Consider the following 20,337-nt stretch of genomic DNA (forward strand, 5'->3'; position numbering starts at 1 on the left):
TCATACGTGGCTTGCAAAAGCCATTTAAATGGAATATTCCCTTTAAATGGCTTTTGCAAGATCTCTCCCCCCCCCCCTTGCATTCTGTTGGCCTCAGGAACCTCTGCTGGCAGAAGGGAGGGAGGGGAGATCGCACCCCACTTCCATTCTGCTGGCCTCAGGGAGCCTTCGCCAGCAGAAAGGAGGGAGGACCCCCACCGCATCACGAACCTCACAAAACGAATCGGTTCAGTCAACTGGGAGGTTTGTGGTTCACGTGACCCCACAAACCAGGATGAACCTCAATTTTCCCGGTTCGTGCCCATCCCTAGTCACAATACCAAGACAAGTGGGTAAGAATACAACCTCCATTAGTATTTCCCATTGTGATGTCTTATCCTGTATCTGCAAAAACTCATTCTCCATACTGCTGTTCAATCAGCCTGTAAATCTACCAATCGCAAATGGAAATAATAAAATGCACTCGATATTAAAATGTAAGACAATTGGTATATATTTGTAAATTTAGGAGTTTTTTCCCCAGGATTGTAAATCTTGGCAACAGGTAAGAAGGTAGAACCACCAGATGAATATGAAGGCAAGGCATAGTAGTCAATGGAAGAGGTACAGAGTTGTGCAGGGCACTGAAGCTCCACCTTCTGAGCAGTGAGAACTTCTCTATACCCACCACTGGTTCAAGTCTTCACTGGGTAACACCAATGCCCTTCTAATTCGTTCTTGGCTACGACAGCCTCGCTTTTTTTTTTTTTTACAGTTCAGGATGTAAAATACTGTGCTAAATTGACACATGTAAGAGTCTTTCTCACCATCTTGAAAGAGGAAATGAATTACAGAACCTGGAGACTCCTATCCACCTTCCCTCTTGGACCCATTGAAAGATACAAAACAGGCTGTCTGCCTGCAGCATCTTTTAAATTTAATAAAAAGGAGAGAGAAGTTGTGTTTCAAAAGTACCGAAAAAGTTCCCTTTATAATTTAGCTTGGCATTAAGAGGGTAAAATCCAGGCTTCTTAGGCAGAGCCAGTAACATCAGCTCCAACCTTGCATCCAGGACTGAGAGCAGCTACATGTGAAGGGGACAATACAGTCCTGCCTCAAAGTATCCTGCCCCATGCCTCCTGGAAAGAGGGCAGGGGACACTAGGCAATGCTAAGTAGTCCGGGCAGCCCAGGACAAGCCCTTCCTCCACTGCGTTGCTTCCAACACAGCAGGCTCCCCCTACAAACAGTGTGCCCCAGAACTCTCTGCAACTCCCCCTGCTCTGCAAGGGATTCTGCCGCACACTCAACATTTGCAGGGGGAACCAGATGTGCTGAAAGTAGAATTCCAGCCTAGATGCACACACTGCTTCCAGCTATTACTCCCAGTGTGTGCCAAAGAGTCCCTTCCAAAGATGAACAGGGCCAGGAAAGCACATTATCTTTGCTTGGGGATGCCTTCCTTCCACACTAGCCTGCAAGAAGCAGTTTTAAAAAAAAAACCAAAAAACCAAACACATACCTTTAGCTAGCTCTGAAAAGGGATGTTTCAAGAAGGCAATTATTTGTGCTTTTCTAAACTGTATGTAGCAACTACACATCCCAGGAAAGTACATAGCGTCCTGAGAATAGTCTCAAAAGGGTTGGGATTGTAATTCAATGAGAAGGGGGGGGTATTCAATAGACACCTAGCAAAAAAGCAAGACCCAAAAGACACTGGGGAATGGCGCACAGGTGGAAAATGTTCAACAAGGGGGCAAAAGAACACATGGGGTATTCCAAGCCTGAAAGGGGGAAGTTCTGTTTTAAGAGGGGCTCTTACACAGCAGGACCATTCTGAAGCCCAAAGCCTCCTTCCGTCAGTGCTGTTTTCTTGGAAAAGAGGCTGGAGTTGCAGCACCATCCCAGTTTCCCCTTCCACCACCAGGTTTTTTTTTTGGGGGGGGGGTTTAAAATAGAAAATCTAAAAGTGTTATATGCAGTTCCAGGATGATAAGCAGAAGGAGCACTGCAGCAAAGGGCAAGAGAGCTCCAATGTACCTTCTTCATAAATAAGCCTTCTCCAAAGAGAGGAGCTGCAGAAGAAACCTAAAGTATTATTAACCTCTAGTCTCATTTCGCAGAGCAGTGCCCCAGCAGGCTTGAAATGCTCAGACAGTAAGGCAAGAGGAGGAAGAGTCCCTTCATTTCCTCCAAGCCAACCTCCAAGTGCTAAGAGTTTGGTGATGGCCCCAGAGGGAAGGGGGCTATCAGTGCCTTGCAGCCCCTAAACTTTTTGCACCGTGGTCTCAGCTGGCGGCTTCTTTGCTCGCTTCTTCATGCGGCTGCGGGCATAGACACGGAGGAAAAGTGCTGTGAAGACCACGCCTACCCCTAGCCCACCCACCACAGTGACTGCATGGCCGTAGATGAGACAGGAAAGGAGGATGGCGAAGGCTTGCCGCAACGTCATGATGATGGTGAAAACAGCTGCCCCAAACTGGTTGATGGTATAGAAGATAAACAGCTGCCCAAAGGCGGAGCACACAGACAGAAGCACGGCGTGGGCGGCAAACTCAGAGTGGCGGGCCATGAAGCGCACTGACTCCAGTAAGGCGCCCTGCTCTAGCAGCGAGCCCACGGTGAAGAGACACGAGAACACGTTCACCCCAAACATCATTTGCACCGAGGACATCTTGTAGGTGAAGAGCGCGTCCTGCCAGTTGGAGGTGAAGCTGTCGAAGACAATATAGCCCGCCAGGAGGACCACACCAGAGAAGGTGGTGACGGTGGAGAGATGTTTGTCGTGTGTGCTGGAGAGCAAGAACATGCTGACCCCCACAGAGATAAGTGCTGCTGTCAAATACTCCCAGTACTCGTAGCTTTTGCGCGAGACCAACTTGCCCATCAGCATGACCGGAATCACCTTGGAGGCTTTGGCCAGCACCTGGGTGGGGAAGCTGATGTACTTGAGCGCCTCATACTGGCACCAGCTGCTGAGGATGTTGGAGAGGGAGGCAAAGGAATACTTGTACATGGGGGCACCGTGGCGGGGCTGCTTGGTCAGGGCACAGTACAGGCCAGCTACGGTGCAGGCCAGGATCCGGTTCATGAAGACAAGGAACTGGGAGTCCTTGAACTTCTCGCCAGGGTCCGACTCGGTTGCCCCGTATGTTCTGGTCATCACGCGTTCCTGAAGGACACCCCACGTCAAGTAGGAAATCTGCAGAGCAGGAGGAAAAAATAAATTTAGGAAAGCAAAAACGACCACGGGACACAGGAAGATGGAGAATTTGACCAGTAGGGACTTTCTAACTCTTCTGATAACTCTGTCAACCAAGCAAGCTGACCGAAAGCTTTTCCTACACATATCCATAACCTAACCAAGAGGCAGACCCAACCAATACATTTCATCCCAGAGACACATCATAATTTATATACTTGGCACTACCTGCTGTTATCTGGAGGGGAGGGGTAGAGATCACAAGGACTATAGCAATTCTAAACTTGCTAAACTAGGCCTACCCAGTGTCTGGATTCTAATTTTGGAATAATATCTATTTTAAAAGCCTACTTATAAACCACCCAAAATCTTATCCATATCCTGCAGAAACAGAGTGATAAGGCAAAATACACATAAAACGTTTCCAGTGCACCAGCCGCTAACCGAGTGGAACTATTTATCTTACTAGAGCATCAGAAATCTCTCATCTAACTGAACCTGAAGTTCCGATCTTGATTCAGAAATTACCGGTATATGTGTGAAAGATCAAACCATGCAATTCTAAAGCCTTCACTTTGGTTCCAAGTCAGCAAACATCAGTACTGAGCTTGCAGCATAGACTAATGGAACCAGCAGCTCAGACAGAGTACAACTAAGGTGGAGAACTTGGTTCCAACTTCATGGTCTGTTTAGCTATGGAAAAAAAACCTTTCAGCACGGCGTTTTCTCACTCTCTGTTACCCATTTGTAAAAATGTCGCAACCTGGCCACAGGATTATTGTGAAGATTGATGAGATAATGACTGCAAAGCACTTCGTACAACGCAAGTGTTACGTGAACATTAATTCCTAACCACAACCAGGCAGCCTCAGTTAAAGCAGAGCAAAACACATCCCATTCTTTTACCTGTAGACCCGCTGCACAGAACAGTAGTTTAAAAATTTGCCGGGCTGTCGAGGACTCTACGGTCTCATTCCGAGCTGCCAGCAAGGCATCATCCTGGTTTCCTGACTTGGCCTCGTTGCCAAAAACACATGATTTGATAACTGGAAAGCAAACACCTCGGCCTAAGAGGTAGAAGGAAAAGGACGTTAGCCACCGTAATGAAGCACACCGATGCAGGGAGGAAAAACTGCATCTGTTAAAAGAGACCACGAGCGGTATCATCATCCCAGCTTGGATTACCTGTGGGACTTCTACCCACAACCTGCCTCTTGTCTAGCCCATTATAATCCACTGAGTGATGCTGCAGCTCAGAAGACAGACGGACTGACTCAGCTGTCAGCAACACAAGAAGTTACAGAGATGCTTCTGCAGAGGCTCTGCAGCTTGTCTACAAGGCCACGGTTTGGCAGCCACTTGCGGCTCCCCAAATTTACTCAACTGGGACCAGCTACAAATTCAGAGCTCGCTAAAGGGATGGGCCTGTGAAGCTGGGCACCACACAAAGTCCATCAGCATTTTTAGCAATGGATGGGAGTTTCCAGCCTGCAAGAGCAAAGCTGAAGGAGTGAACTAGGTGCCTCATCAGCAGAATCAGGAAAGCAGTGCATCTCCACATAGAGGCCCTACCCTTACAGCTTCTTACCTGTCTCAAGGTAATTCTTCTTCTTGAAATACTGTATTAGCAAGAAGCCTGGCACCACAATGCTTGCATAGCCTGCGGCATTGACCAAGAAACGAAATAGCCAGAAGTCTCCCCAGGAGTCTTGGTGAGTCACAGGTACCTCTTCATTGGCAGCCACTGTGGGGAGAGCAGCCAGCGCAAGAGCCAGGCAGAAACTGCCAAGAGAAAGAGCAGGCGGTTAGCAAAAGAGAATTCAGAGGCCCACCAAAAAACAATAAAGGACAAGTCACAACACATCGAGAGCATGCGAGATTTCCACCAACAACGCTTCCTTCCTTGCCTCCCTTTAAGCAACTTGCAAAATCAGAAGAACACCAAGAAAAAAATGACAAAATCTCTATGCACAGGATTTTCAAACTCAATGTGCCAGACGTTATGGCTTCGCCGGCAAACAAAGCACTTTCCTATTTGCAATCAAGCACCCAGATAAACTATTGCCTGTTTCACAGCCTGGCATGATGTCGGGGCAGAGGCCTACACAAGCTTTGATATGTCAATGCCAATGATCTAGCTTTATTAATCTCGATGTAGGGCAGCCAGTCTTATTCCTGTATTCAATTTCTTTTTTATATTGATAATGGTAGGAACGACTATCAAGAACTTTGTGGATATGATGATCCTTGCTTTATCTCTATGTGTTATTGGTTAGTGTTTTATTACCCCTTATTTCCCTTTCCTTTTGTAATGTTTGTAGTAATAAAGCAATGAAAAAATTTCAACGACAAAAGGATATGTCAATGCCAGACCCTTTTATGCAATGAGAGCAAATTCTAAGCATCATCCCTCTTTTGTAGCTCAACCAAACTGTTCATATTACCCAAATAAAACAGAACACTAAAGATGGAACTAGCAGACACAGGTCTTATTTAACAACAAAGTCAGAGTGGCCTTCCTACAAAACAAACAACTGTAGCAGCTGTGGGTTTCACTGGGTATTGCCACTGGCATTCTAACACAAAAAGGAACAGTGCCGCTAGATGGCAAGGGCAACGCCCAAGGAACACATACTCTAAGAACCACCTTTTACAAGCTGCTCTCTGCCTCTGGGAAAGGGAAAGACGCTCTGGCTTCTGCTAACTGGTCAGTGGAGTAAAGGCCACAGGACAGACCCACAAGCGAGACTACCAGTGAGCAATGCGCCCTCTAAGCTGTGGGAGTCTTGTGAGCAGAAATTCTACTTTGTGAGCTACTGGCATTAGAGTTGTGAGTGAGCCATTTGGCTACTGCATATAATTAGTTTCCTCTGGAGCCCTCCTTCCTGAGCTAAGACAAAAACGTGTGAGCAGGAAGGTAAAAAACTGTGAGCTAGCTCACACTATCTCAGCTTAGAGGGAACACAGCCACTGAGGGAGGATCAGCCTGGCCCAACTGTGTATCTATGTATCCACGTGTCCTGTCCCCCATCACCCCCCCCCGGGTCTGGAGACATCCAAATCTGTGGATCGGGGCCATGCCAATGCTAAACAGATTTTCTGGCAAACTCCCCCCCCCCCCGCCGTTTGCAGACAAATTCCCAATCTTTAAAATAATACACTGGGGGGTTAAAATCCCCCCCCCAGATAAAAACCATCTACCTCCTCCTTGGCGGCAGTGTCAGTCAGTAGCCAGAAAGGAACTACTGCAGGCCTGGTGGCAACAAGCTGCACCAGACCCAGTGGTGGCAGCACTGATGTGGGGGGGGGGGAGGAATCCAAAGTGAGACCAGCAGTAGAGGCTGCGAACCACACCAGGCCCAGTGATGGCATGGACAGGATGGAAGCTGCAGAGGCCGTGAGCTGTCCAGGCCCAGAAACAGCAGCAGCAACAATGGGAAGCAGAGAGAGGAAGCTGCAGTGGGCCTGGCAGCGGAGGTTGCATATGTTTTACGTATTTTTAATGTATTTAATGCATGTATTTTAATGTATTTACTGTTTTAATGTATTTACTCATGCTATATTCTTCTGCATGTCTGAATCTGATGTTTATATTATGTTATGACCTAGGGTTACAACATTAATTTCATTCACTCATAATGTACCATATGAAAATGTTTATGTAATACAAAATAAAGCATTACAGAATAATGACTGTGTGTACTGCAGACACACACAGCACTTCAGCCCGTACATTTCTGCACCAAAGTGTGTGCTGTTGTCTTCAAAAGAGGAGCTAACAAGGCCTTCTTTCCTTGCAAACTGCTAATTGCCTTCCTCCGGTGACTTTGATCTAGCTGGAGTCCAGTAGCACCTTTAAGACCAACAAAGTTTCATTCAAGGTACAAGCTTTCATGTGCACACCACACTTCTTCAACTACAATGAAATGGAAGTTACCAGTCCATATATATAGGTAGATGAAGTCAAGATAACACCTGATTAAGTCAAGATAACACAATCACTGGACCATCACCTAACATCAACTACAACATCTCACGCTTATTCACTTGCTCATCTTCTAACACTGTAAAAAGGTAAAGGTAAAGGTCTCCCTTGCTCGAAAGCCAGTCGAATCCGACTCTAGGGTTGCGGTGCTCATCTCCGTTTCAAAGTCGAAGAGCCAGCACTGTCCGAAGACGTTTCCGTGGTCATGTGGCTGGCATGACTAAACACCAAGGCGCACGGAACGCTGCTACCTTCCCACCGAAGTGGTGCCTATTTATCTACTTGCAGTTTCTTGCTTTCGAACTGCTAGGTTGGCAGGAGTATATGCCATTAAAAGCCAACAATGCCCTTTGATCCTCTACACAGGGCAAACAGGTCAAACCCTATGCCAAAGGTTAAATGGACACAAATCTGACATCAAGAATCACAAGACTGAGAAACCTGCAGGAGAATACTTCAGCCTCCCAGGACATTCAATGGGTGACCTCAAAGTAGCTGTTTTATTGCAAAGGAACTTCAGAAACAGACTTGAAAGAGAAATTGCTGAGTTACAAGTTATTACAAGACTCAGAACAAAGGAATTCCTACGACCTAACAGGGATATTAGTTTCTTATCCCACTACATGTGCTAACCTCATCCAGTTCTTATATCTGTATTCTTAGCAATCCCCCAGAAGGTCCATACGTCTTCTTTATTTTATTATTTGGAATAGTAGATTAGAATAGCAGAATGTAACGTAATTTGGAATGGTAGATTGGAATGTATTTCTCTGGTCTGGGGACAGGGGAGATAACACTACACAGCCAATCCCCCCACTTCAAAGAAGAGGATGCTGTAAGGTTGCCTCCACGCTCCATTACTCTCAGCATTCCACAATTAAGGACACATCTGCCCATCAATCTCCAATTTTCACCTATTTATTTACTTCACTATGTTTTCCCCTGGAATTAAACCCAAACAAATGGTAACCTATAAACTAAGCTTGTTATTCCTGTTTGGTCTTTGAATCTATTAAACATCTTCATTATGTTGTATGTTAATTTACTGCTCACCCTCTGCCTATATGTATGGACTAGTAACTTCCATTTCATTGTATCTGAGGAAGTGTGCATGCACACAAAATCTTAATACCTTGAATAAAACTTTGTTGGTCTTAAAGGTGCCACTGGACTCAAACTCTGTACTGCTGCTTCAGACCAACACAGCTACCTACCTGAATTTTTGATCTAGCTTGGCAGAGAAACTAGAAGCCAGTATTCCACATCTGCTGTCCTTTTGACCCAGTCCCGTGGTCAACCTTTGCAGCTTTCTCCTTCAAGGACTGCGACGTAGACTAAGAAAGAAGAACCTTATTCCCCTACCATGTTGAAACCAATGCTAGTATTTACAGAATATGTTTATTGTTTGAATGTGATCAATTTTGTTCACAATTAATGTCATAATGAGTATAATGAGAATAAGCTAATGAATAGTCCAATATCATCTTATCCAAATTTGCTGCTCAGTCTCAGGATCTTCTGCTTCCAAGGTTTTTCTTCTAAAATTTAACACAGATATCGTTTCACAGCCAGTACATAATTTAGTATTGTTATGTATTGTGGCAGCAAGATTTGTTTATGCTAAAACTGAAAACCTAGTGCAACATGACTACAGAAAAAAACTGAGTTACTTTCTGTGGTGAAACTGACTGCTAAACAGAAAACCATGGTCTTCTGTGTTAATTCATATATTCCTGCACAGATCTACATTTAGATTAGTTATCTTGGTCATCAACAGAATTTGTTTGATCATGGTTGGGTTTTTTTAAAAACCAAACACATTATCTTAATTATTGAAAATACTGGAATTGTATGGTACTGTTTGACCATGTTAGTATAAAATGCCTTATTTTGTATATTTGTATTTGCATTGGTCAGGCCGCACCTGGAGTACTGTGTGCAGTTCTGGAGGCCTCGCTTCAAAAAGGATGAGGACAGAATGGAGCAGATGCAGAGGAGAGAGACAAGGATGATCGGGGGGGGGGGGGGGCCCCCGGGGCCCAAAGCCAGCCCTATGAGGAAAGGCTGAGGGACTTGGGAATGTTTAGTTTGGAGAAGAGGAGGTTGGGGGGGGGGACATGACTGCTCTCTTTGAGTATTTGAAGGGCTGTCACTTAGTGCAGGGTAGGGAGCTGTTCCTGTTAGCAGCAGAGGGCAGAACTCGCAATAATGGGCAGGAAGATACTGGCTGGATCTTAGGGAAAACATTTTTACGGTAAGAGTAGTTCAGAAGTGGAATCAGCAGCCTAGGGGAGGTGGTGAGCTGCCCCTCACTGGCAGTCTTTAAGCAGCAGCTGGACAAACCCTTGTCAGGGATGCTCTAGGCTGATCCTGCATTGAGCAGGGGGCTGGACTAGATGGCCTGTATGGCCCCTTCCAACTCTGTGATTCTATGATGCTATGATTTAATAACAAAAAACTTTTTTTTAATGCGCTGTTTGTTCCATTGTGAGTACATGAAACAAAAGATGATGCTGGAATAAGTTTTGCTAAGTCTTTCAGGTGCCACTGGAGTCCTGTTTTATTTTGCTGTCACAGACCTATGGCTGCACAACTGGAATTATTTCTGTTCAAGTAACAAGGCTTTCTTTTTACTACAAAATCTGTATTTTCTGTTTTCAACTTTTATTTTTCCTACCTCTGAGATAGCAAAACTAAGATACGTGCAGTAAGGCAGAATAGGATGCAGCAGTTTGCAACTTTAGTATTGGGTGTGTTTGAAATTTTGTCTGTAGAAGACTAAGGTATTTATAGAACAAAGTCTGAGTCCGCTGGACTCAAAAGTTGTTCTATTGCTTCGTATCAACACACCTACTCACCTGAATCTAAGGCATTTATACTTTAATATTTCATAAATATGTCATACAGTGCAATGTTATATGCTAATTTATCATTTCAATTTCCCCCCAAATAAGTCCCCCCCAACCATAGCTGCAACGTTTCTGGAAATTTTACCTCTCTAATTCTAATAACCCCTTTTTATGCATGATTACTCAGAAGTAGGTTTCTACAAAATCCAGGAGAGCTTCCAGAACACTGAGAATCTAATTGAAGACTGCTAATCTTTAACAAAGCCATTCAACTGTTCTTCCTTCCTCTCTCTTTCCAACTGCCTTGGGCAGGGATACCTCATTGAGCAGCCAATATCTTGCAAGATAAAACCACAGAAAATTAGTTTTAGGTAAGATCCAAAGAGGAGTTTAAACAGCTATTTCATCCTGAAGTCATTTTCAATGCCTCATCATCTTGGATTATTTCTTTATGCCATGGTAAATATGACCAAAGTTACAGAAATAACTCCTGGAAAAAACCCCACATCTCATTATATAAAAATCATGACACCAAGGAATTTCAAACCTTTCGTTTTCTGCTCTGAACATATATACCTATGTGGGTTGTTAAATGGGTAGAGGACACTGTAAAAGGCTAAATTTGTTATCAGAAATATGCATCCCATACCATCAGATTTTGGGGAAGTGTGCAAAACTCAAAACCATGGCTTTCAGGAAACAAGGACACTATGGCTGTTTCAGCCTGTTGTTGGTGCATGTGATTTACTTTGCAACGTCTGGGGTCTGATGCTGCTGAAGAGGTATCTCAAGAATACCCAGGTTTGAATCACTCCAGTGCATAGACAGAGTGTAGGACTAGGATGCATGAAACTCAGGTTTATATCCCTACTAGGCGCAAGGCTCGTTGTGGGAAGAGAGACAACGGGTCCTAGAGAGAGGCTGCCGGAGGGCCCCCCCATTCACTGGCAAAGGAGAGCGTGGCGGCTCCCCGGCAGCCAGGCTCGCGCCTCCCCCTGCCGCGCACTAGAGGCGGTGGGGCAAGCCAGCCGGCCTCGTCCCTCCTCTGTTGACACGCTGGAGGCGGCTGCTGCCGAAGGCGGCATGCCTCGCCTGTCCACAGTGCTGCGCGGCGGTGGGCCAAGCCGGGCGGGCTGGCTCTTTCCCAGCCCTCCTGCCCGCTTGAGGGCCCAGCATGCCAAGGTGGCTGGCCTCGCCCCTCTCCCCACCGCCTGCCCAAGCGAGCAGCGCATGTAGCGGTGGAGGGGCGGTGAACGAGGGACGGCCGCTCGCCACCTGTTCCAGCAGTGTGCGCACCAAGCCAGCTAGCCTCCCCCCCCCCAGCCAATGGCACGCCAGTTGCCCCGAGTGGCAGCCGGCGGGCCAATGGCTGAGGGAGCGCATTTCCTCTCACCACCCTATAGGCCGGTGGCCACTCCAAAATGCTTTTATATAATAGGAGAGATGCTGCCATGAAACTTGCCTGGTAAAGGTTGTTGCGAGGACAGGAAAGAAGTGCAAAGCATTCTGTAAACTCAGAAGTGTTACAGAAACAGTAACTAGCCAACTTTTGAAAACCGCCACCTGGGGACAAAGCAACAAGGTTTCTGAAATACTACCAACAATTCCTTGTGGTGCTAAGGCTACTTCAGGCCCTGTGCCCTTCCTCAAGATAGCAACAGATTGCTTACACAGACACCCACCACAACTGGCCTGTATTATTCCCAAGGCAAAAATAAAGGCTTCCTTCAAACATCATTAGTAGCCTGACAGCCCAGCCCAGCCTAATCTTGTCAGAGCCTGGAAGCTAAGCTGGGTCAGCTGTGGTTCGTAGGTGGACAGGAGACCACCAAAGAAGAATGGGGTTGCTATACAAATTAAGGCAATGGCAACCCAGCTCTGCTCATCTCTTGTCTTGAAGGCCTGGGGTCACCATGCGTTCGCTGAGACTTGACAAAGCAATTACTATTATTTCAAACATTACCTTTAAAGCAACTGTGGCTCTTGACAGCACAGACTGCACAGGAATTTCTCAGCATGATTAGCTACTCCAGTATAGCACTGCTCACATGGCTAATTTCAGCAAGGCTCCATTTAAACTACTCTGGGCTGAAGCCGCAATCCTGGTCTTCCCAGTCCAACAACCAAACAACAATTCTCTCTCCATTTTGGGTCAGCAGCTCCCTGGCCAATGAGGCTCCTTCATTATGCTGTATTCCACCCTTTCAGCTACCTTCGGCTAGAGCAGCTCATGATACACGTGGCGCTCTCATTTCTGTCAGGCAAGCAACACCAGCATCAGTACTAGGCATGAAAGAAGCTTTCATAATTTCAAACCCACAGAGTAGCTAGGAAGCCAGAATTCATATATACACATCTCATTCCCTCTGGCCAAGCACACCTTTTTTTTTTTTTGTATACACACACACACACACAACCAAAACCCTGCAGATAGCCTGCTCTCTGCTCGGGCAAGACAGATCCCGGACAAAGCCTCCTTTGGCAGGCCACTTGATTTCAGCCCTTGAGGCAATGCAAAAGCTGAGTCTCAAGCAAGAGAATCAGTTCCAGGCTGCTAATCAAAATAAAACAACCGGAAAGGAAAGCACTGACATAGGGGAATTTCAGACAGGCGATAGATTCCGGAAGGGAACCGGTTCTCAAACGGGTTCTGGTCTGTCATTTCAGACAGAACCCGTTTGAGAACCGGTTCCCTTCCGGAATCTATTTGCCATTTCATACACAAACGCTTCAGTCCCGTTTAGGAACCGGGACTGAAGCGTTTTACCTGTCATCCACTTCCAAGTGGTCTCCAGTGCCCTCTCCCGGTTCCGATACGCTTTTTTCCCGCCTTCTTTCACCCACGCGGGCGATCTCCGGCGGGTTTTTTTTTTTTGAACGTTCGATTTATAGCGTTATAGCGCTATAACACTATAACGGAATAGCATTATATCAATCCCATTGGAATGCATGGAGTGTTTTGTTATACCACTATAGAACTATAAATCGAACGTTTTTTTTATTTAAAAAATCGATCACCCGCGCGGGAAGAAAACGGCGGGAAAACAAAGCAGTGTAAGTCTGAAATGCCAAACCGCTTCTGATCCGGCTCATTTCCGGTAGGGGCAAGCCCTGTGTGAAATGGCAGCCCTGTACCGGTTCACTTCAAAACTGATCATTACTGGCTTGAAACCGGGTGAAACTGGGTAATGTGAAATTCCCCATATTTTTTTAAGAAAACCCCCCTCATTTGCCGTTCCCCTGTAACTATAGTTGTGGACACCCTCTTAAGCTTTGATCTTCAGTCCCAAGATGCCACCTCTCTCTAGGGTATTAGAAAGAACTGACACATTTAAACAATACTTATCACATTCCAGTTCAAAATCAGAACACTCAAAAAACCAGTAGGAGAACATTTTAATCTTCTGGGACATTCCATTGCTGGCCTAACAGTGGCAGTCCTCAATCAGAGAAGCTTCAAGGGGAGATTACAACATGAGACTGTTGAATTTGAGTTCAAGCACAATTTCAGAACAATGGACCCCCACTGAATACAGACCCCCCCCCCCCATTTCATCACAGATGCTAATTTTCCGCCCCAAGTACTTCCCTTCTGCTTCAGTCAAGCTAATTACATGATTTTGCATTGTAGCTTGGCATCTTGACTCCCTTCCTTGCAACACCCCTCCCACCTTCTGAACGGGATATAAAGGTCTGCAGGATCCCAACTCCTACTTGCATCTCAAGCAGGCAGCTTTGACTCTTGAAAGCTTATACCCTCAAAACCTGGTTGGTCTCTACTAGACTGGGATATCACTCTTCTACTGCAGACCCACTCAGCCATTCTCATGAGACTATTCATAATCAGGGCAATAAAACAATGGTATGTGGGTGGGTTTTACTCAATTGTTCTAATGCATGGATTCAATTCAATTCAATTCAAAACCTTTATTGGCATGGATCAGAATCATAAACAGTCACCCGTCAGTTCATAATGCATGGATTCTAACTGGCACTAGTGACAGCAAGCATAGAATAGGAGATGTAATTACTCCAACTTGTTTCATGACGGGTACAAGGGTAAGATCTTGGACCTATTGCACTGAACAATGAATTGCACCGAACAATGAATTCAGCTTTTCAAACAAGGCTTGAAGGGGAAGTTGCTCACCTCCCTCCCAATCCCCTTTTAGACCAAGGAGCTCCCAACTCTGATAGAGGACTACGTATTTCCTCTGCATGTTTCTTCCTGTAGAAAAAAAATTCAGAGACTGACTACCTACCACTGTTTACATCTCATCAAGGGGGTTCCCAAAAGGTTTAGACTCTGCAGGCGATGGGAACAGAGACATGTGCAAAGACCATTCTTAAAAAGGCTGTCTGTTATATATTGCTCTCTCGCTCTCTGATGTCTCCGTCCGCCTCAGAAGGCACCGCCCTGACCTTGGAAACTCTCAATTGGGCACTTAACCCTGCCCCAAACACTCCCTCATATAGCATGAGGGTTCTACCTTATTATCAGTCTTCCTTGTTCCTTAACTCTCAATGCTGGCGTGCCCGACAGTTCATCTTCTGCTTTCCGGGTGCACAGAGCGAAGAATAAGTGGGCTTGCTGGCCACGTAGACTTTGGAGTTTACCAAGAAATGAAAAATGCAAGGGTTTTTTCACCACCAAACAATCCTTAAAGAATGTGCAGAGCAGGAGCTGACCTGGGTAGCCCAGGCAAGCCCGATCTCATCAGATCTCGGAAGCTAAGCAGGGCCGACCCTGGCAAGTCCTTGGATGGGAGACCTCCAAGGAATCCCAGGGCTGGGAGGACAGAGGCAGCCTATCAAGCCACCTCTTTGAAATGTCCTAGCTAGCCCTACAAGGGGTCGCCTGAAGTCCCCATGACTTCCAGGCTCGCAAATACACACGCATACACACACACACACACACACACACACACATAAATACTCACCCACACACAAAAAGAAGAATGTGCAGAGCAGGACACTTCCGCATATCTTCAGTACAAGAGGATGATGCTCACTTTGAAACCATGAACTGGACCCTGATCAAGTATAAATGTCCTTTATTTTCTAAAGAGAGATGTCTAAATAGCCCATTAATTAGACAACTGACCTTGGAAACAAATGCTGAGATGCCCTGTTGGATTAGACCAGCGGTCCATCTGGTCTACTATATGAGTACACAGGATATAGCTAAGAGTCCCTGTTTCCATTTATGCACTCAAGAGCAACAAAACCTCCCCTTTCCCCCTTAACTCCAACATGACCTCTGTAACAGATCTAAGGCACAGCAAGGGATATAGAATGCTTTTCAGAAGGAGAACAGCATCAAATTGTTGGTGATATAAAGATAAGGACAAAGTTGAGTGTATGGGAAAATCTAGTCGGAACTGAACATTATTGTAAAGAATATTATATGTCACCAGGAAAAGTTAAACATTCAGAGAAAGTGTCTGACACAACTCTCACTTTCTTTTACGTCTACTGTAGGCAAATGATCGGGGAAGACTCACATACAAACAGCCCTCATTCAAGAAACTATCTTGACTGCAAACCAAACTCCAATGCGAAGTCTCCACGGATGCCCCCTCCTTACCCACTTACCACAGAAGTTTCAGAACTTAATGCTTTTGAAATAAGAACTTTCTATATGCACTACAAAATCTGCAAAGTGCTCTATAAAACCAGGGCACTAAGTGATCCTAGCCCAGTGGTGCCATCGCCCCAGCCAGGCCCATACTATCATTAAAGTGTCGAATTCTCTGCCAAATAGTTTTAAGTAAATAAAAGCATTTCGGATTGCTTTCCTTACTTTGTTTGGATCATCTTAAGTTAATGTATGAGTTGTTTTTTTCTAAAGTAAAACCTCAGTATTCAGGTCAAATGGCCGTGTTGGCACTTTGCAATAAATAAGTGGGTTTTGGGTCGCAGTTTGGGCACTCGGTCTCTAAAAGGTTCGCCATCACTGCCCTAGCCCATTAGCACGTTTCTAGTTCTCCACTGAACACTTTTAGTACTGATCAATTAGCCAGAATAACTACCAGCCCCAGGAATTTGCATTCCATTGTCCTCATGTCACAGTAACAGTTAATGGCTGACATAGAAACTATGCTGCTCCCCCAGCTAGGATATTGTGGCATCTGTGTGCCCTGGCAGGAGAGAGAAAACTCGAGATCCAAGAGCAGGCACAGTAACCAAGATGGGTTCCCATGCCAAAGAAACACAGTGCTGCACTACAGTGGGCTATAATGTTTGCCTTTTCTTTCTTCCGCCGGCAGATGAAGAAAACGTCCTCACACACAACACTGGAGAGGGGAAAAAGAGGGAAAGGACATCTGCAGCAAAGGGTGGGGGGTGAGGCCCCACATCCTCATTTACAAGGCCAGATTACATCTCACACTTAAGTACATATGAAAAGAATGAAAATATCTACCCTTGACCACATGGGCCATGTGAACAAAAGAACGGATAAAGGCAACTAATCTGTGTTAAACAATATCTGGAAGCACGATAACAGCATTCTTTCCCTTCACTTTTGTAGAGGGCTCACAGAGAGGTACAGCATGTGTCCTTCAAGTATATCTTCTCAATTTTACATCTAACCATTTCATCGTTTAATATGTGAGGTCAACACTTGAGGCGATTTCTACAACTGTTTTACAAAGTCCCTTTGCACGCACACATGCACACACACACTGGGGTGGGGGAGAGACACTAAATACCCACAACCACATTGTCTAGAATCACATCAACTTTATAACTGCACTCGACTAATTTTTTTATTTACTAGCAGTCTTAATTGGCATTTTAAACTGTGGTCGTCTATGCATTTTTTTTTAACATTGTAAGCCACCCTTAGTTCTGCAAGGTGGAAAGGTTATAAATAAATAAATAAATAATAAATATCAAAGGACCTTAAGGGGCCGAACTACCTATTCCAGACACCAATACCTGCCAACCAGCTGCAATATTCTTTGTTAAACAAGTTACTCCTATCATAGACAGATTTCTTGAGACTTTTATAACTGCTGTGTGTTGCTAAACCTGTTATGCTAACAGCAATGATCATTGCTTTTCAAAATTTGGATCACATCAGCATTTTATCTAGCTTAATATCCCATCCCTCATCACTAGCCTGAAAGGCTTCAAAAACATTCAAAGGAAGCTGAGTTAGACATTCAGTGAGGGTGACGCCAAATAATTTTTTCCACCTCACATAAGCTTCACTTCCAGTATCAAAATTTTTGCATTAGATTTTACCTTGCCTTTACCCAGAAAACTGAAACCAGGTGTGCCATTTAAACCAATAACACAGTTGTTACAACAACTGATTTCTTCTTGAACGTTTATGGCACAGTCTATCTGATTTAGGTTGCAGACATTTACTGAATGTTACAGGAAGGTTCTGGGTAGTAGTAGTGCAAAATCAACATCTCAAAGCTGGTCCAAAACTCACCAGCCTCCCTTCTAAATGGTGAATGGCACTGAAAGCACATCAATTGTTGCATTGGTTCTTCAGATGTGGCTCCGTTCTGTATCCCATCAGAGTGAAAGGTACAAAGGCTAGGAGTGGGACTTTTTCAGACACTGGCATCCAGGCTGTGGAATCCTCTCCCAAAAGAGGCTTCCTAAATCTGACTGCAGATTTTTAGAAAGAAAGCAACATTTTTGTTTAGCCAGGCTTTGGGGGACAATTGATCTGGATGGGTTTGGACCAGTGATCTTTTCTCTGTTTTAGCTCCCTTTGAAGAAAAACTATTGACCTCACAGGGTGGTCATAAGGTCAAGTGAATGATGTCGGATAAAATAATTGGTTACACTGAAGAGATTTTAACCTCCTCTTTGCGCATTCAGTCACGAAACCTCCAGTTTTCAATGCATGCCTGACTAGAGAAAGTGCAATTTTTACTTTTGTTAAATTGCTGCTCCCATATATACAAGGTCACTTCTTTTCATTCTGAATAGACTGTTGAGGGAGATTTTTTTTTTTTTACTCACAGTGGCTAATGTGCAGCAGAATCCACATTCTACCCATAAGTAAAAGCAGAGGGGGAGAAAACCTTGTTGCCTATCATCAAACTGGCAATGTCTACAGCAGGGCAAAAGCATTATGGGCTAATGAATTGGAACTACCACAAATGTAATATTAGAATACAGAAACAGAAGGACAATCATTTTGGATTCATTAATCTCACGCCTAAACATTAATGCATGATTCACCCAATTAAAAGGCACGGATAACAGCTTGCATTTAGGACACCTTGATGCCAATCTACTGGTGGTCCTGGGTAAGCCATCCTCTCTGGTTTCAAACTGCCCAACATGGTAAAGAAAAAACAACAACACACAACCAGTGACCTACCTCACAGCGTTATTATGAAGGCGGGTAAAATAAGAGGCTACCAGCCTGTGAACGTTTATACTCAGAGTAACCCACTTTGATTTCAATAGGACTTACACTCCCGTAAGTGGGCATACAGTCACAGCCTACAACACTTGATATACGAATTATACTGTCGCTCGGCCCATAACTGAGGGTAGATTTTACGTCTCTCCTTCTCTAGTTGGGTCCACCACCAAATACTCTTTCAAGTTCTCTGGCCACCCACAGGCAAGGCGATTCTGAGCAGGGGAACTGTTCCTCTTTTCCACGGCTACCATGACAGTTGAAGGAACTCCCTCCCCCCTCCCGGACTCCCCTTCCCCACAGCGGCACCCAAACTTCTCGGGGGAGCCCCTTGCCCGCTTTTCGCCCCTGCCCTGCTCGCCCGGGCCAATCCAAAGCCCCGAATCTGCAGATGTGCGCTGGCGCCTCCCTGTGCCCGCCACGGGGCCGAGAGGGAGAGGAGAGAGAGAGCGAGCGGAGACGGCCGCCTCCTCTTCGGCGCTGGGAACCAGCTCAGCCTCCTCGGCGAAACCCACCTGCGGCCCATGATGCCGGCCGGGCCGGTGCTCGCTCGCTGCCGCTTCCCCCCACTTGGCTCTTTGGAGCCCGGCCGCGCCTCCCTCCCTCCCGGCGCCGCAGGACCAGGAACTGGCCACTCGCCCCGGCCAAGCCGGGACTTCAGGGCCTCCGCAGCGCCCCCTGCCGGCCCGGAGGCTCCGAGCGGAGGAGTCCGCTGTGGAGAAGCCCGAGGGGGAGAATGGTGGGTGGCAGCAGGCTCCAGCCCAGCCCATCGTGATCGAGGCCGGCTCAAGCAGGAAGCCGGGGCAAAGCGGGGGCTCTACGGGAAGCACCAGGCAGGCTTCAGGCTAAGCCCACCTGAGCTGGGTCGGAGGTGCCCCCCAGTGCGGAGTCAAGAGGCATTCATGGAAGTGTGGTGTAGCGAAGTCAAAAGAAATGGTGCCTGGATGTTCCTTTTCAAATTGAACTACCTTTCCAGTTTATTCTCCCGCAGACTGCAGATGAAAGGCGAGGACTACCTTCAAAGTAGTCTTCATCAGCACGACTAGCTCTGTTTTTAAGAACAAGCCCGTTTGATGCAGCATCTGCCTTAGACAAGGTGGTACCCCGTGCAAAAGGGAAATAATTTGGAAGACGAGCCTACTTTGGAAATCCTGGGTCACTTATGCTTTGCTTCAGATCTGCTTTTAGATTTCTGCTTCGACCTACAACCGTAATCCTACTGCAAAAATAATAATTGAAGTATTTTCAAATTAAGAGGTACACTTTAAATTCTCCAGCCAAAGCAAAGTAAGAAGTTATCCATCCCTCCATAGAAGAGAGACATTTGGTTCTCAATACCATCATTGCCAATGTTTGGTGTAGTGGTTAAGTGCGCGGACTCTAATCTGGGAGAACCGAGTTTGATTCCCCAACTCCTCCACTTGCACCTGCTGGGTGACCTTGGGCAAGCCATAATTCTGGCACAGCTGTTCTTGAAAAAGAGCAGTTTCTGTCAGAGCTCTCTCAGCCCCACCTACCTCACAGGGTGTCTGTTGTGGGGAGGGGAAGGGGTTTGTAAGCCGCTCTGAGACTTCTTTGGGTAGTGAAGGGTGGGGCATAAATCTAATCTCTTCTTCTTCCTTTCAAAACTACCTTAACCACGTAGAAAAATTCTGAAATGATAGGCTGTTAGCTAAAGAGAATCTCCTTGTCTGGAAGCTATATAACTTTAAATGCAAAGTGCTGGGTCCAGAAGTTTATTCTGTTAATGCCTAAATTTTGAATATGCCAGGTTAATATACTACCAGCTGATAAACAATGGGTGAGCATGGGTGCCATATGGCTTGAAAATGGACCAAAGCATCGAACCAGAACCTTTTAAAAAACCTGGGTTTCAATATGATATGTTAAGTCACTATGTTTAACATTTCCTTGCTGAGATTCAG

The 20,337-nt window shown here is 45.7% G+C and overlaps 1 protein-coding gene across 1 annotated transcript; it reads right to left on the reverse strand.

Moving 5' to 3' along the window:
- Positions 1 to 26: 26 nt before the first annotated feature.
- On the reverse strand, positions 27 to 18,976 carry SLC35B2 (solute carrier family 35 (adenosine 3'-phospho 5'-phosphosulfate transporter), member B2). The gene is made up of 4 exons (XM_015416923.1): positions 18,928 to 18,976; positions 4,769 to 4,962; positions 4,087 to 4,247; positions 27 to 3,180 (listed from the first exon to the last, which is right to left on the reverse strand). Exons 1-4 carry the CDS (start codon positions 18,936 to 18,938, stop codon positions 2,245 to 2,247), a joined length of 1,302 nt encoding a protein of 433 aa, XP_015272409.1. The 5' UTR covers positions 18,939 to 18,976; the 3' UTR covers positions 27 to 2,244.
- Positions 18,977 to 20,337: the final 1,361 nt, after the last annotated feature.

The sequence above is a fragment of the Gekko japonicus genome, unplaced genomic scaffold (genome assembly GCF_001447785.1).
Source record: "Gekko japonicus isolate JY-2015 unplaced genomic scaffold, Gekko_japonicus_V1.1 scaffold342, whole genome shotgun sequence".
Taxonomy (NCBI): domain Eukaryota; kingdom Metazoa; phylum Chordata; class Lepidosauria; order Squamata; family Gekkonidae; genus Gekko; species Gekko japonicus.

Bases quoted from the DNA above. Each gene is read 5' to 3' on its own strand.
- SLC35B2 (XM_015416923.1), bottom strand. The intron at 4,248-4,768 runs GTAAGAAGCTGT...TCTACCTCTTAG, and splicing joins GAAGAATTACCTTGAGACAG to GCCGAGGTGTTTGCTTTCCA. The intron at 3,181-4,086 runs GTAAAAGAATGG...CCTGCTCTGCAG, and splicing joins TCTGTGCAGCGGGTCTACAG to ATTTCCTACTTGACGTGGGG.